Here is a 16,853-nt window from a genome sequence, read left to right on the forward strand (position 1 = left end):
CTATAGAGGGAGCGATCTCACTATAGAAAACGTTTATGATAGAAAGGCAGGTAGCATCGACAAGCCCAGAGACAAATTCATCAAAGTCTAGTGAAGTATCAACCAACTTAGGTAGTCGCAGCACCCTCTTCATGTGGATGTACCGTACAGCGCCGCATTGGTAAAATGACGATAGGTATATCTAGAAATTTCACAGTCACATTCCTAGCCACCAATAGAAAAACTTATATCAATCTAACAATCATTCCCGTGAATAAGGCCGGCATACTACGAGTTCTCTTTGTCTAGCCACTGTATCCGGTCTCTATTATATCTTATACATTGGGGTAGGTAAGGATTCCCAGTAGGCTGCCGTAGTCTCTACTGTATACTGTATACCATGATATGGATCACTGATTTCCGATTGACAGGCAGTTTAACAGTTATCATTGCCAAACTGAAATTTACTAACTAGCAAAGAAAGAACAAAGAATCAATCGAAGCAAGGAAAGTGGAAAGGCAAATACCAGAAACGGCCAATGAATCAAGGCACATAAAAGAATCCAGCAAGAAAGAACCGAGAGGTATAAGGTAGAGTGAAGGGGATGGGACAGACTAAAGAACTAGCTCGAGAGGAAAACCCACGAAATGAAAGATGTGCAAAATCGGGAAAGAAAAAGAAGAAATCAAGGCCCAAAGCCTGTACCAGAGTCATCGGATAGGACGCATTCCTTGCTCTTCCAAAAACTCTACGCGCTCTCTCTTTGCCCGTTTACTAATTTCAGTATCTGTGCTATCAAAGCAGTGATAGCCGTTGAACGATTTTATGGTAATACCAACTCCAGCTGAGTTAAGCTTCTCGTAGAAGTTAACACCTTCGTCATGTAGAACGTCCGCTTTGGCTACTTCCACCAACGTGGGTGGGAATTCCTCCAAGTCTTTGATTGTGGCTTTCCCAGGAACGACGTATTTGTCACCGCCTCTGTGATTCAAATAATGGCCCCAACAATCTTTTACCGTCTCATGAGGCAAGAATGGTGCATTACGGAACTTCGAATGTGAGCCCGTGTTGCATGCGTCGTCCACCATGGGGAACGTCATTATATTGCACCTGATCTTCATTTCCTTACCCTCAAGGATCTTGAGATTCAATCCAACTAACAAGGCCGCACCGGCAGATCTGCCAATGACGGCCACCTCATCGAAATTGATCTCCCCAGAATATTTCTTTCTGTTCCAAAATGCCAGCAGCCCATCATAGCATTGTTCCACCTGAGACGGAGCTTTACATTCCGGTGCAACGCTATAGTCGATGGAGACACAAACCGCATTCAAGCGATCAATACATGGAAAGATTGAGGTGATACCAGAGCACTGGTTGTTGACAACGAACCCACCCCCATGGATGAAGTAGAGACAGGGACGACCCCCAGCGGGCGGACGTTGGTTTTTGGGAGTAAATATTGACAGCTTAATGTTGCCAAACTGCAAGAACTCGTGTGTCATCTTGTCACCTTCACTAGGCATCTCGGGTCCTTCCATGTACTTTTTGTAATTCTCCACGACAGTTTCTGGGGAATCTTCTATTGCAACTCTGTGACTTTTGTAGTCATTAAGCTTGAAGGGGGCTTTCTCTTTGACGAAGTCTTTCAATTCATCATCGCATGTCTCGATGCCCGTATATGGTACTTTTGACATGACGTTGAATGTACTTTAGCTTGTAGGTCGAGAAATTTGGGTGTGATTTGTATAAAACCTCGATGGTAGTGGGCAGCTGGGCACATATTTATGGACACTTCTCCGCTCATTCTTTCATTTGTTGGATCACTAGCTGACTCATATTGACTGAATTCCTCTAATATCGTTGATATTACACAAAGAACTACTTACGCTAGATTCCTTCGTCTTCGTCTGAAGTGTTTCTATGGTTCTTCTAAGATGGAGCCATATTGCAACCATCACAAAAGCACTTTCACAGCATGAACCTACTATTCTTATAAGCGTAGCTGTTTTACCAAAATCTGCCAGTATAGGTATATTATTCTCTATAACCAGCTCACTGACTGTGCTGGACTTATGGGTTTCCTATTGTGGCTTGTGGAATATCTTGCCACAAGGGCTCAGAGGTATTAATCGGACGATTCCACCATGTTGTATATATCCTGCAGATTGACTCATTGAAGCCAATATATTAGTTGCACAATTCTGTTATCGAATTTAGCAACCGTTTTAACCCTGGAAGATCATCAACCAGTTCCTCCGATAAATTAATGGTTTATAAACGATTTCTATGTAACAATATACTCTGTGACCCTACTTCGATTCATGAGTCCTCTACTTCCTAACATCAGAGAACATAAATGTAATGGGTCTTTCGCAGCTCCAATACCAGCATCCCAGAGTAGTGGGCCTCTTTTGAAGCCAGGAAGAGACACTATTCGTATTCCCCTTCCCTTACGGACTTGTTCCGGTGTAAAATATGACTACTAGCAGTGGTGCTTGAGATAACCAGACAGGATATACGACCAAAGTGTTGCCTGAATATCGATCTACCTGTCGTTGTCAGCTATGAATTTAGCTACACTGAACCATATCCCCATTGGATGTTAGAGAAGCTCGTCATCAATATCAAATCTACCACTTCTTGTACAGTACCAGCCAATATGAAACCAGTAATATTACCATTCAGGTCGAATGCTTTAATTTGTTTTGCCATACCTAGCTACCTACAATTGACACCATCGATTCCTATCATGAGTAGCAACATAGGCAAAATAAAGAAAGAGTATATTTCATCCTGCCTGGGTATTCAACCACAAGATCCGGCACTGGGTACTTTGGCATCGTTGCAAGGATCATGTGGGCCACCATTATATTAGATGGTTGAATCTAAACATACTTGACCGGACATCCTTCAAGATTGACATGTGCTGTGTGGCAAGTAGAATTTTACTTAATTAGAAGTCTGGATAGTTTTAGGTTTCAGACATACTCGATATTGAACGAAATGATTACCATCATAGCCTAGTATGAAACAAGACAAGGATGGGACCAATAGACAAGTATCAAAGAAGTGGATCTAGAGGATCAAAAGAACATTTGTCAGGACATTGATTTTGAAAATTGCACATTACTTGAGGAGAGCAGAAAAGGTAGCAGTACAGTAACCGGTGGTAGCACACTAATCTATATGCTATCTATGTAGGTACCTGTATCTATTTTGATTATTCCCCAAGTATGGGATATCGGGCACAGCATCCCCTCGCAGGGTCCATGCCCAATTATCTGAGGGCACCTGAATTATCCACGGATATGCATTCACGATACTTAAACAAATATATATGAATATCATTGAATATCTCTACAACTTTGCACTTAGTCCATACTACGTTGAGTGGGTCTGCTCTCGCTGCTTGGCAAGCAATAGAGTGCATCTAGCAGGTAAGTTGTGATACTTATGCTATCATCTGAACTTTCTTATAGAACTCAGACGAGATTTAATCCAGACGTAGACCTTGGGAACATCTGGAATGGGAAACTCAGCTGAGGACCGGTAGATGGTTAGACATAGCAGATTCCCCAAATTTCGCGGCATAATGGACAATATGGCATTAACGCAGGCCTTGGATCTTATACCAAATGCGCGGGTCATACATTCGGTATCAAATTATGTATGCAAAAGTATGGAATCTTTAATCCTTGTTGTCATTCTTGTTCTCCTCTTAAGTATAGTTTTTAGATTTTACCGGAGATTATTTTTACCCTTAATCTCGTGAAATTGATAGAAACAAGAAGATCTTGTAATTTTCTCAACTAAAGGCTTGAATTTCTCTCTCTCTCTGCCTTTTTTTCGACCAAAGTTGTACCGTCCCTAACAGGGAAATTGTCCTCTATAATGAAGAATCAAAACCCCTCGCTTTAATACGTGTTTCTTCCTGATTGGTACGCCAGTTGGGCCTCGCTGCGCTGTCGACTTCACCAATAATATCTAACAATAGTCAAGGTGGGAGATTTTCTTTTAGCCCCTATTAGGTGGATCCTTCTCTTAAGTGTATGGCTCGCTCTGATTGGCTGACAGATCTCATCTGTCTGATTGGCTAGATGAGCTTAGCTAATCTAACACAAACCGCAAATACGCTATTCCCTATTAAGCATATAACCTACCCGAATTTCCCCTACACGAATCTACCCGAATCTACCCTACCCGAACATGAAGCTATCCCCAACCCCCGAAATCCGTTCCCCAACCCCGTGTTTGAGCTAACCGAGTCGGACCAGCTCCATTCACCCTTTGCACATAAATTTGCACGTTGGAGTAGAAGCTGTTCGTTCTCTTTTTTCCTTCTTTTCCTGATGTACGTTATCTACTCGAGAATGAATCTATAAGCAATTCATAAGGCGGGACTGGCCCGTAACACAAGCGGCCACAAGAGCTGATGGAATTATGTAAGCAAAGATTGTGGATTGAAGCATATTTGTAAGAGATGACTCATTTGATAGGTAGATTACCTAGTGGACTTTATACAATATCATCGATGGAGTGCAGTTTGTCTTCCTAGGATATCCGCTGTCACTCAATCTATATATTGGTAGCGCAGGATCACGCTTCAGGACGTGAATTATTAACTGTATCCCATTGCATTTCCTTATACGCAAAATAGTGAATGAGGAGTCATACAGTATTTTTCTTCTCGTCCATTTCTGCTTATTTGCAAATACTTTTGCCTGAAGCAACTGTGCTGCTATTGTCATGTCAAACTCTACCATGCGAAAGCGCATAATTGTTGCCGTAACACGGGGAACAGGAGCGCACTAGCAGTGAGCCTCCTCAAGAACCTCCGCCGGCTTGATATCCAGTTCCATCTGATCATGTCCAAATGGGGGACAGCCACCTTGAAATATGAACTGGATCCACCACAACACACCTAATTATCTTCAATCACTCGCCAGTATAACTTACGCACCACGCGATGTCTCTGCATTTATATCCTCAGGCTCTTTCCGAACAGACGGTATGATCATCGTCCCGTGCAGTATGAAGCCTATGATGTCAAGGAGGAAGTCCTACAGCGATGGACTGAGTTTGGTCTCGAATTTGAACTACTTTCTGGCGATCCCTTACGTATCATATCACCTCAAATTTTGGTGCTGTCTAAAGATAGGTATACTGGAAATTTTGTATGGAGATGCAGGATATCCATTGCAACAATTCAAGCGGCCGGAATTGAATGAGGCGAGGACTACTAAAGATTCTAGCTTTCAGGTTCCGCAGTGACCTGTCACCCACTCATAATCACAATAAGATGGGCGCATATCAGAAGATTCAAGTGACAATTTGGTCGAAATCGGGGCACGATAGTTTGAATTCGAACATGGAAATTCTGAGTTGCCATAAGATAATTTTATGGACCATCACTAGTAGAAAATGAAGCAGAGTTTTCGCACGTGCAGGTGGTTGTTGGCATCATCAAGGCAGCATCAGGTCCATAAGCCTACGCTATCGGGATCCCAGTCATGAGCGAGGCCATACCCTTGGGGCCCAGAACATCCTCAAGACTGAGCCAAGAATATACCAACTCGTCCGATTCGCCCTTATCATAAGCAACATCATCTTGAATTGGCTTTTTGTTCTTGCAGAACACTCTCAACTCCTTGCATGCTACATTTCCATTCTTCTCTAAGTATTCTCGCATCACATCGCCAGCGCTCGTGACAATCCGACTCACCACCTCAACTCCGCCAGATGCAAGTCCCATTGCGCGTGCATTTTGGGCCGAGCCTTGCGCAACATGATGAATGAGAATGACGATGTTTGATATGAAGGACTCATCAGGCATGTACGCCGACGTGAAATATTGAACAAATTTCTGGTGCTCCTTGTCTCGGATCAGTCTGAGTAACTCGATGGAGCGTTTGTGCATGCCGAAATAGTTGTATAAGATGATAGGCTCCTCTTCGAATAGCTTGGTCTTCAAGAATGCAAGAAGCTGCAGTGTGCCAATGTTGTGGGTATTAGACCACTTTCGGGTAATGATGTGTTCCGGATTGGCTCGCTGAAGCTCCTTGCTGGATGATTCAAGCTTTGATTTCTGGGAAAGTTCGTCCAGGATTTTGTCAAAGTTTACAATCCCAGCATCTTTTTCAGGACCACCAACGTACTGGCTGAAAAACAAGTTCGCGACTGCAGCGGCGGGCTTGAGCAATCGGGGATTCTTGCCATCAGGGCTATGGAATCTTTTACTCTTGGAATCGCGGGCAAAATTGACAGCGGATGAGATCCCTGTGGCCAACTCAAGCCTGTTCAGCGATTCGTTGGCGTTCTTTGGCCGAGAACCAACGAAAATATGAGATTCGCCATGGATCTTGATGAAAGCATCCATATCAGGCCATCTCAGGTCATTATGCTTTGGAGAATTTATGATAAGGTTGTGCAAGAAGGCCAGTTGTTGGACGTCGTACCATTGGGTAACGAGCTGCTGGCCAACAAACTGCATTCGAATATTGAGGTTGAACAGTATTAAGCCGCAGAGGATAGCGTGCTGCGAGAAGAGTGCATGTTTTTCGGGCGGGGAGCCAATTCTGTCGAGTTCAGACAGGACTCGAATATCAAGAAACAGATCTTGTATGATCCATGACTTGACAGTTGAACTTATATTTCGAATCTCCTCGTCACCCTCTTTTGGCCAAAATTTAGGCTGAGGGTGTGTTTTCGACAGTTGCAGGTAGTCGTCGATAGTCTTCTGGATGCGAAGTCCAGCCATTCGGAGGTCTCCAAATGCACCCAAGGTACTGTGCCGCATGATATGATGAACGTCGAGGAAGATCTGGGAGGCGAAACAAAGCCATAGAGTAACCCTCTTCGTCTTGGCAAACTCAGAAAGCCCTCGAGTGATCGCGTCCTCAGTAGGCATTTGGATTTTGAAGGTATCGATCAAGCAAAACTCTGGCAAAATCGAAAGAAGGATAATTTTGTCTTCGTTGAATTTCTCACCCAGAGACATCAGCTCTCTGTGCGCTTTCGGATTATAGGTGCCGAAGTAGCCTTTTTTAAAGACTGGCTGATGATTGGCCTGGAGAACGTCTGCGAAGGACTCAAGCAGGACTTTAGTTGGCACATAGCACCATTCGGCTATATCAGCCATGTTCTTGTTGTATGGCAGGCCAATCTCAGTGGATGGAGTCACAGAAATGCCGCGCGTAAAAACAGCGAGATTGTAGACAATATTCTGGACATCATCCCTTTTCCCCGTAAGGGAAGTGCGCCAGTCAGCTTCCACCTCTCTCACAAGATCTCGGGCAAGTTGCAAAGCACTGTCAGTCACGACAGCGGCGTTCATAAGGTCGATTTTCTTATCTCGATACTCCGACCAGGTGATGGAAATGAATGATCGCATATTTTTCAGGTCTTGAAGTAAGCAGAAAGTCTTGAAGAATAACTGACCAAAAAATGAGTCTGCTTCCTCATTGTCGTCCTCCTCAACAACAGTCACCTTGACGACCTTCTTCGATTCTGTAGGCGTCGGTTGAGTTTGCGCAGTATTCTGAGGTTCCTCCACGGTGAGAACAGCAAATTTGTTTAGAAACCTGTCAGCATCGGTGTCGTCACTTTGAGGCTTAGAAGTCGGTGGTGGCTGCTTAGAGTCTGGCTTCGAGGGCTGGTTGGTCTTCCATTCAAGAGTCTCACAGATCTGCTCCAGCGCAGTGATGAAATGAGCATGACGCTCGTTGTTCGTGGAGTCACCCTGGCCCAAGAACCAGCAAGTGACCGCTTTTCTCAATTTGATGGCGCGTTTCGCGATAGTGAGAATTGACTTAGGTACTGTGAGAGCAGAACCAGCAACCACCTCGGCGAGCTTTTGAAGATCCTTGGTAGTCGCACTATAGTGAAGTGGAGCTGCATTTGAGTCATCGTTTTTGCCTTTGCGTCTACCCTTTTTCGCGGTAGGAACGGTGCCAGAGAGGGTCGGTGGTTGATAGCCACACTGACTAGCTGTCTCCAGTAGCCATGTGGCAAATGTATTGGTATCTGCTTTGTAGCGGGCGTAACTACTGTGCAAGAATTCAGGTAGCATATTGGAGATTGCAGGCCAAACAAGTGAAAGATAGCCAGTTAGTCGAGGAGACTAGCTTCGGCCTCATGGCATGAAGGAAAAGGAATACTTGTCGCGTCGCCTCCCCCCACCCTAGACCGGGTGGTGGTCGGCCCGGACTCAAGGGCAAAAATTTTCAAAATCTCAACTTGGCATTTACAAACGTCAAAACCAGAGCCAAAATGACCTTTAAATTATATAAAGAAGAGGAGGAATTGATTGCAAAGGCCCTCAGTGCGTGTCAACACGAAAAAAAAGCCGAATTTTAGCAAATTATCGCGTGAATATGGGGTGTCTCGCAAAAAACTGTCCCGTCGGTGGCATGGCTTATCCTCTCGCTCAACACGCCCACCTACGAGGCGCCTACTATCTCTAGATCAAGAAAAGGCACTTATTCTATGGATTGAGTATCTAGATAATATAGGTGCGCCTCCTACGAATCAGCAAATTGAAGAAAGTGCGAATTATTTGCTCGGCAAAGATTTCAGTGGTCCAGGAGAGGCCCCTCGTGCCGGAAAAAATTGGGTACACGATTTTATCAAGCGCCTGCCAAAACAATATGTACTAATCGTTCAAAAACCTCAAGAAAAGGAACGTACCGTTGCAGAGCATTATGGTGAGGTTGAGCGCTGGTTTATTGCCCTCGAGCTCGCTATACAACAATACAAAATTCGCCCTCAAAATCTGTGGAACTTCGACGAGACCGGATTCATTGTTGGACAAGGAAAAGATGAAGCGGTGGTAACAGCATATCCAAAAACATCAAAAAGGGTATCTAGCCTGTCCTCTCGAGAATCAATTACTGTCATTGAGGGTATAAATGCCGAAGGAAAGATTATACCACCTTTATTGATTCCAAAAGGCAAGGTCCATTTGGAGGAATGGTACCGGCATATAAAAGATGACGACTGGCTAGTTGCACCTGCTTCGAATGGATTTATCACAGATGAGATCGCATTCGAATGGCTTCAACACTTTGACCACTTCTCTAGGCCCGGGGCCTTCCCGGATTGGCGGTTACTTCTTATGGATAATCATACAACTCATCTTACTATACAGTTCGTGCAATATTGTGAAATTTGGCACATTCGCCCATTCCGATTTCCGCCTCATTCTACGCATTTTTTACAACCGCTCGATGGAGTGCCATTTCAGCAATATAAACATGTTCATGGACGGGTTGTGAACAAGATTGCACGCTTGGGTGGCTTCGATTTTGATAAAAACGACTTTTTTGAAGAATTACGCGATATCCGGATAAAGACATTTACCACACGAACGATTCGGCACGGCTGGAGAGAGCGAGGAATTTGGCCTCTTAATCCTCGGCTTATACTTGATATGATGCTTCAGCCAGAGGAAGCATTTGAAGCACTTGTTGCTGAAGGGGATGCACTAAAAATATATGGCGAGGCGGATGACACTATTCCCAGCTCACCAACTACAAAATCAATATCTCCACCATCAACGGCCGTAAAACTACGTCGCTATGTCAATAAGATTGAAAAATCGATTGACGGTATAAAGGATATTCTTGACGAAGTAAGCCCGGGCCTTTCACGCCGTATAAAAGTGGTTAATCAAGGCAGTCTCACCTTGGCCGAATTAGGCGATCTACACCGTGAGAGCTTTGCCAAGGTTCGTGATATAGCAACGCGCAAGAATCAAAAAACTACAAAGCGCCAAGTCAAAGCGAGTGGTGCACTCTATGTAAAAGATGCGAATCGCCTCATAAAACGCCGTCATGATGGGGATTTGTTGAAAATCTATAAGAGCCATGTCGTTGGCGTGCCGCAGCCGATGGAAGAAGTGGCTTCAACAGAGCCTCAAAACAGCGGGTTTTTCTTTGATACTCAGGGAGATAGGTGAACAATGCTTGTATTTAACACCTGTCTAGTTTTTATATGCAATTTATATGGCGTTGGTGGACTGTAAAACATTTTACATGAGACTTCATATTTTTTGGCCCTTGAGTCCGGGCCGACCACCACCCGGTCTAGGGTGGGGGGAGGCGACGCGACAAGTAGTTAGTTACTGGTCCCCGGAGACCTAGATAGGGACCAATGATATTCATCATCCTTCCACGATTAGTGTGCCCGTTATAAGCAAGGACTATTTAGACCGCGTCGGGGCCTCATTAAGAGAAGACAGACGATTGAATACATTTGACCATAGTACTTGGAGTACCACCTAAAGCGCGTGTACGGACGTACGTACATTGTTTTATTGGCTTTATAAGTGTTGGTTTACCTTCGTTAGATCGCAAGATCTAAGAAGGACAGCTAATCCAACAAGCTGACTGAGCCAGTAATACTGAATTCCTAATATTGCGACTAATCCTAAGAACTAGGGGGATGCGGGTGGTGAGATGTAGTTATCCTCCGTACGCTATAGCGCACGGATAAACTATATCCCATTCCCGCGCCGAGATAGGCAAGATTGCTATACCGACAATAAGCCAACCCACATTTACCCTCTTTGAATTGAACAAAATATGATGTTCAACGTATCAAACCGACCAGTGGTTACTGAGATCGACGAGGCCAGAGGTGTAGGATTAAATACACACGCGTATGGGAGCCCCACTACAACCGCGCGTGTCAATAAGGATATGAAATGGGCATATATGGATGGCCTCAGCGACGCAGAACGCGAGCAGTCTATTATTGACTACATTCAAATTGCTCATCGCTAGAAGGCTGAAGACTTCACACACCGGATAACCAGTCGCAATAAGAAAGACACCTGGGAATATATGCCCAGGCTCAGTAACGTGCAACGCGAGAAGTCCATCCTTGAATTCCTTCGATCTGCTCATCACTGGAGTATCAAGGACTTCATACAACAGTTGGCACATCCGGAAAAGGTCCCATACGCCCACGGTGCTCAGGTCCGGATCTATCAGCTGCGGCAGGCAATCATCGAGCAACCTGAAGTTCTCAAGATCTTCATGGAGGACAAACAGCTAATACCCTCAATGCTTGTTGAGGGTGTCAGCGCAATTGTTCGAGAGGAGCTTTATACGTTGATGCAGGAAGTCCCACTCCTCAGTAAATTCCACGTCGACAGCTCCCCAAAAGACCTGAATGTGAAGGACTTTTACAAGGAAGTAGGTGGTAAGGCTCCTATTTTATGGCGGCTTCTTCAGACCATATCCGCTCAGCTGGAGGATGATACTGTTTCAAATCAACAGAATGGGTCATTTGGCTTGATAGCTGCACTATTATCCCATGCGTTAGCACCAAGACTCAGTAGTGGTTTCCAGGCATACATTGGCCTTTATTTCCATTCTCTTGGCGCACGAAGACGCTTAATTGACCTTCTTCATTCACTCAATATATCACTCAGCTATGATAGTATCCTACGTTACCATAATGAGATTGCAAAAATTGCACAGGTACATTAATAGTGACCCAATATTTCTCTACTGATGTAGTATTAATTAACGGTAGTTATCACTCCAAACCCAAGCGCAAGAGGCATCTCGTTGTCTTATTGTATATTAGAGTAACTTCGACTATAATCAAACAGTCCATCACCGAACATTGGAAAACCAGAATACCTACTTCTCAGTAACCACAGGAAAGCTTTGTATAGGCTTGCGGATACCGGAGGATGGCCTAACATTGACTATGCTGAACCAGAAGATAGAATTAGACGTGGACAAGCATATTCACCGCGCGCCTGTCAACTTTAAAAGAGATCCTATCTCAAAACAGTGCCAGATTTAGTTTATTATCTAGTGTATTCAATCAGTCCATCCTAAAGTGTTCGATTCGCTGGAAGATAAAGAAGCGGAGTCAATACGGTTTCCAGTTATTGATTGGCTTGATCGTTGTAAAACTGTCCACTACGGGCTTGGTCCTCTGATGGAGAATGAAGGCACCATAGATAGCACATATCAGGTTATAAATCAGATCTTCTGGGAGCAGCTTGGACTTGCGGACGACAATCATTATAACAATATTATCTAGTTGGTCTATGGAGATCAGAAAACCTGTGGTCTTGTCGGCAGTATCAAAAAAGAGAGCCGATGGTCTCGGAGCATATATGGTAGCTATTATTGGGTACTTCCTATCCCTGGTTCATTCCACTGGCGTATTAACTTCATCAAAATGGTAATGGAGATGTTCTGTGATAAAAGCAAGACTAATAGCGATTATATACTCAACCATAACGCTATCTATATGGGGATAAAACAGGGGCATACCAATCCTTTTCATTATCAAGAACAGCTTGCTATGCAATTAGTGAATGCACGTGTCCTAGCACGATTGTATACAGTTATCAAAGCAGATAGCAGATCCCTTGACTTTGGGGATAAATCCCAGGTTGATAGATTCCTGTAGAACCTTGGTCTTCCAACAATGCTTTGATATGTTGAAATTGTCCGCTAGTCTATTTTCTCACAATCTGAACTATCTAAGAAACAAGGTGAGATGAAGAAAAAGGGTCGAAAGAAGGAGCCCAGTAAGAATAACAAGCAGAGACCAAGCACTGAGGAAAATTAATTGGATCAAGCAGGTATTGGTCCCGAAGAAGCCAAGGTCGATAGGGATATAATCGATCACGTCTTTGACGGTCATAAACGGTTTATCCAATATATAGAAACTTACTATATGTTCAAGCAAGCAATCCAATACGAAGATGTTGGTCATATTCGCTGGCTTTACCCTTGCTTTGCGCTCCTTTTCTTTGGTGGAAACGAGATTAAATATAGCATTTTATCATTATATATAACGTGGCTCACAGGAACCAATGCCGCATCAAAAGAACTTCAGGATGCAATTCTTGCCAATAGTCTGGTGAACATCCGGGGTGCCAACGATAGTTGGTACGAGATCGACCAATTAAATGAGTTCCTAAATCTAGAGATGAAGCGAATCATGATCAGTCGGCGGACCTCAACGCAGAGTCTTGAGGATCTATTCCGGCGAACTGCATTGACAGCTAGTTACTGCATTGACTTGCAAAACCAAATCGATTATCTATCAAGTCGATTTGTTAGCTCCAAACACACCCCTAAAGAAAGCATACTAGATATTTACCGACTGGCCATAAGATTGCAGGAACTCGGGTCTCTGCAGCACATGGATAGCGATAGGGATGCAGAGTTTATCCCTAAAGATCTGATCGCAGCTGCTGTTGGGAACGTTATTGGGGGTAAAGTGGCCTTGTTCAACTAGAGTTAGATTGCAGACCCAGCGCTTATAAAACCAGCTCACACACCAATTGCTACCATAGATGACTTCATTGCTGATCCGGACGCAATCGATATTGATAATAAGATATAGGATAGTTAAAATATAGATAAAATACGTTATAATCTTAATATATTATCCTTGATTAATTCGATTGAAGAAGCTGTGCCATTCCTTTGAAAGTCGTGGTCGTGGGATTCGTATATTCCTGGGAATTTCCTGTAGAGGTTATCTTCATTTAATGCCTGTTTGCAATGGCATTGGAGTCCTTGGCGTTGGTGACTCAATATCCATCTGTGTAGTCTGAGATGATACCAAAAGCTCTAGTAATAGTATATCGTACAGAGTTAGTAGGGAATCGTTCTGACTCAGTGTTGATGGTGCCAGCATAGAAAGCTCAGTGATCAGACTGGCTTCGTGTAACATGCTGGGATCCATATTGACTTGAACTCGTGGATGGCGGCATTGTAGATTGAGTTCCCGCCTGCAATGGTGTGGATTAATTAGATGATTGATGATTTTGATAACTTTGTGTAATAACGGCATATAACTGCTCTCCATGGCTATCTCAATAATACCATGATCCTACAGTGGCTTTCAGTTGATCCCGAGTGAAATAGAGTGTAGTGAGCCGAGCAATTAGTTCATATAATGGTTCAGGAAGAAATGCGTAGGCAGTAGGCACATATATAAAGTCATTGGGAAGATTTTCTAATTGTATAGTAACCCAATCCTTAATATCAGCCATAATAGCTTTCTGTACCTTGGTCAGGTGAGATCCACGTTCTTTATATGTATAATACTTGGTACTTTCGATATAAGTATCGAGGAGAAAGGCAGTATTGCAGTAACTACATCACCGCTGAGGGTTCACATCGGACCAATACTCGGATGGTTCCTCAAAATAGTTCATAAGAACACGTCGTATACACTGTAGATGGTTACAAATACTATGCCAGAGTTGAGGTAATCTAGCTCAACGCTCTCGCTCCGCAGTTGCAGACTTGGAAATTGGCTGATTTTCCTCCAGTTCCTCTTCTATATCTTCTTCAGGCTCCTCGTCAAGTTAAGATGACCCAATAGCCACCTCTGTACATTTAGAAGCATTATCTCGGTCGCCGGTTGTCCATGCATCAACCAAGAGTATAATCTCACCCTCTTATTGATCTCGACATGCGCGTCCACCACATTGCAGTAGAGTTGCTAGCAGAAGATTTCTTAGGATGCCATATAACACAGACCGTCGTATATCAGGCAGGTTAACACCAATGCCAAGGGCCTCTGTTGCAAATACCACCCTAATAGTTAATTCAATTCCTGGCTTTCGCATTTCGGACGTGATATATACCTTATCCACTTCGTGTGTGTCCCGGGTGTATGTGACCACTATATCATGGCAAACCTGTTCAGTATATTTAAATTGTTCGTGAACCTAGAGATACTCCATCATATAATCAAGCGCTGAGAAGAGTTCCCTTTTTGAATCGAAGAAGACAACTGTCTTAGGAATCTCATGTGGTTCGATATGGGGTTGAGCTTCGCTCTGAGGGTCAGGATCAAATAGGAATCGTAACGCGGTAAACTTCGCGCGTTGACGCTGAGGTATTACCCCAACCTAATAAATCAGTTCTAGTCAGCCGATCCGACGTCAACTCTCAAACATCCACAATCCGTGGATCTGGAGGGCTTACCTACGAGCCCACAACAAGAAGAAAACCTGGTCAAGAAATCCTTACGACTAGGCCATTGACGTCACGTACAGCAGGCGACAGAGCAAGGCCCCTTAGGCCTCTGGAAATTGGTAAAATGGGCACGCTCGCGTAATGGAGCGTATTTTAGGGTTAGTGATATACCCTTATCTCAGGTTCTCAGACTAGCTAGCCCAAAAAGGAAAGGCGTCATGCTGACTAAGGCTTTTTGGTATCGTTAGTCTGAGCGCTGAGTAGTTGTCAGATAACCGGGATATCCGGCGATGTAGAAGATAGGCTATTTGATCAGGTCAACCAGTCACCTCAAGCTACCTACACTTCAGCAAATAAGGAGTCATCTTCTTATCAGGGCTCAATATAGCTAAATGCAAGGTAAGCATATAAAACTAATATGGTTTCTCTAATACTCACCAGATATCGGGGCTAAATAGGATTCCTAGCCCGAGTTCCTTGACAAGCAGGCGCACTCTCTTCCCTCTGGAGAACTGATTGGTAATGGTTTTTCTGTTGAGGAGGCCATGCTCATGAGTGATACGGCATAGCACATGCATTGCTGCCCCCTTCTCATCCACAGGCTGGTTTTGCTTGGTTTTTACCGTTTGCTTTGCAACCTCAATCTGGCTGTCATACCATTTTGAGGCGCCCATATATTCCAGCATATTGAATATGATGCACCGACGATTTGTGGCGGATCCTCTCTCCAACACCTCCAACCACGTTTTCCCGTCTGACCATTGACCGGCTTGAGATTCGATGATCGGGCCCTGATTGGTGTGAAGACTTTGCAGGATTTTCTGATGAACAGTGCGCGGCAGATCGTCTGGGTGTCTCTTAAGCAGGCTGACATTGTCAACCATCTTATAGATTGTGTCCTTAAAGGATTGATCCTTAGTGACATCTCCTTCGGGCGTAGGTGGCGGCTCTGTCTGCTCCCTATTTGGGGATATCGGCGTTGTGCTACGATACATGTTCTCGCAATTGAGGGCATTTTCTTTATTCACGGCAATCGTCGTCGTCGAGTGAACGTCTGACTTGCTCTCATGCTTAGGCGCGGGTCTGAGTCCAGCGGTGTCAACACAGATCATAGAATCCAGTGCATCTCTGGTTTCCGGACTTTCGCTCTCGAGAATTCGACTCTCTGGAGTCATGGGCTCATTGACAACGTTTTCTTCGTCGGTACATTGCCTCTTCCTTGGAACTGATTGCACCGCGTGACTCGGCCGATAAGACGGATCTTGTCTCCGTTTTCGTTTTGATGGTAGGCGAGGAGACAGGTCTGGAATGTTTTCTCGTATTGCTGCAGCGATGGCTTGCGCAACAGCTGGTTCCTCTTGGCAGAGCTGATGAATAAGGTCGCGAAACTGTTTTATCAGCCAGGTTCTCCTATAGTGACGGTCCAAACCATACCTCGGGCACACTCTCTACATCCTCCGTTTCTGGCTTGGCCTGCATCTCGGCCAGCTCCCGGAGCATTTCAGAAAGCTCAAGGAGTGAACTTCTCCTTTGGCTTGGGGGCATTGTTGGTCGTGGGCTGGAGACAGCGGAGTCCATGATGAACGCCTTGAGAGTGATCAATGGTTGTAAAGAAATCAATGAAGAGAAGGCAGAAGTGCGGATGGGGGCCTCTTTATAGCCGTACAGCCCAGGATTTCAGCATCCTAGGATGCCGAAACCCAAGTCCTGCCAGTGATTCAACTATTGGCACGGTGATATGGATCGGTGAAAGAGAACCAATAGAGACTCACTGTCAGGTTATGCCAGTACGCTTTGGGCATGGGGTGATGATGTAGAGGCCAGGGACGTGGTGGGCTAGTCCAATGATTCCAACCATTGAGAAACTTCAACTCCACATCTTCTGCTCCATCGCCCTGCTG

The 16,853-nt window shown here is 44.4% G+C and overlaps 6 protein-coding genes across 6 annotated transcripts, besides 1 other annotated feature; 3 read left to right on the forward strand and 3 right to left on the reverse strand.

Annotated features, from left to right (window-relative positions):
* Positions 1-690: 690 nt before the first annotated feature.
* Positions 691-1,763, reverse strand: TSTA_079970 (vegetative specific protein H5, putative; the record flags this gene model as incomplete). The annotated part of the gene is made up of 2 exons (XM_002341988.1): positions 691-1,647; positions 1,692-1,763. 2 exons carry the CDS (start codon positions 1,761-1,763, stop codon positions 691-693), a joined length of 1,029 nt encoding a protein of 342 aa, XP_002342029.1.
* A 3,414-nt stretch (positions 1,764-5,177) lies between these two features.
* TSTA_079980 (uncharacterized protein) lies at positions 5,178-8,051 on the reverse strand (the record flags this gene model as incomplete). Its single annotated transcript, XM_002341989.1, has 2 exons — positions 5,178-7,384; positions 7,421-8,051. The coding sequence occupies 2 exons, from the start codon at positions 8,049-8,051 to the stop codon at positions 5,472-5,474; spliced, it is 2,544 nt and encodes an 847-aa protein (XP_002342030.1). The 3' UTR covers positions 5,178-5,471.
* A 200-nt stretch (positions 8,052-8,251) lies between these two features.
* On the forward strand, positions 8,252-9,938 carry TSTA_079990 (uncharacterized protein; the record flags this gene model as incomplete). Its single annotated transcript, XM_002341990.1, has 2 exons — positions 8,252-8,303; positions 8,446-9,938. The coding sequence occupies 2 exons, from the start codon at positions 8,252-8,254 to the stop codon at positions 9,936-9,938; spliced, it is 1,545 nt and encodes a 514-aa protein (XP_002342031.1).
* Positions 8,334-9,770: a mobile genetic element.
* A 628-nt stretch (positions 9,939-10,566) lies between the features above and the next one.
* On the forward strand, positions 10,567-11,475 carry TSTA_080000 (uncharacterized protein; the record flags this gene model as incomplete). The annotated part of the gene is made up of 2 exons (XM_002341991.1): positions 10,567-10,727; positions 10,797-11,475. The coding sequence occupies 2 exons, from the start codon at positions 10,567-10,569 to the stop codon at positions 11,473-11,475; spliced, it is 840 nt and encodes a 279-aa protein (XP_002342032.1).
* A 1,033-nt stretch (positions 11,476-12,508) lies between these two features.
* Positions 12,509-13,255, forward strand: TSTA_080010 (uncharacterized protein; the record flags this gene model as incomplete). The annotated part of the gene is made up of 2 exons (XM_002341992.1): positions 12,509-12,539; positions 12,594-13,255. 2 exons carry the CDS (start codon positions 12,509-12,511, stop codon positions 13,253-13,255), a joined length of 693 nt encoding a protein of 230 aa, XP_002342033.1.
* A 2,070-nt stretch (positions 13,256-15,325) lies between these two features.
* Positions 15,326-16,530, reverse strand: TSTA_080020 (uncharacterized protein; the record flags this gene model as incomplete). Its single annotated transcript, XM_002341993.1, has 2 exons — positions 15,326-16,340; positions 16,387-16,530. 2 exons carry the CDS (start codon positions 16,528-16,530, stop codon positions 15,387-15,389), a joined length of 1,098 nt encoding a protein of 365 aa, XP_002342034.1. The 3' UTR covers positions 15,326-15,386.
* Between the last annotated feature and the right edge of the window lie 323 nt (positions 16,531-16,853).

This window comes from Talaromyces stipitatus, genomic scaffold (assembly GCF_000003125.1).
Source record: "Talaromyces stipitatus ATCC 10500 scf_1105507295523 genomic scaffold, whole genome shotgun sequence".
Lineage (NCBI taxonomy): Eukaryota > Fungi > Ascomycota > Eurotiomycetes > Eurotiales > Trichocomaceae > Talaromyces > Talaromyces stipitatus.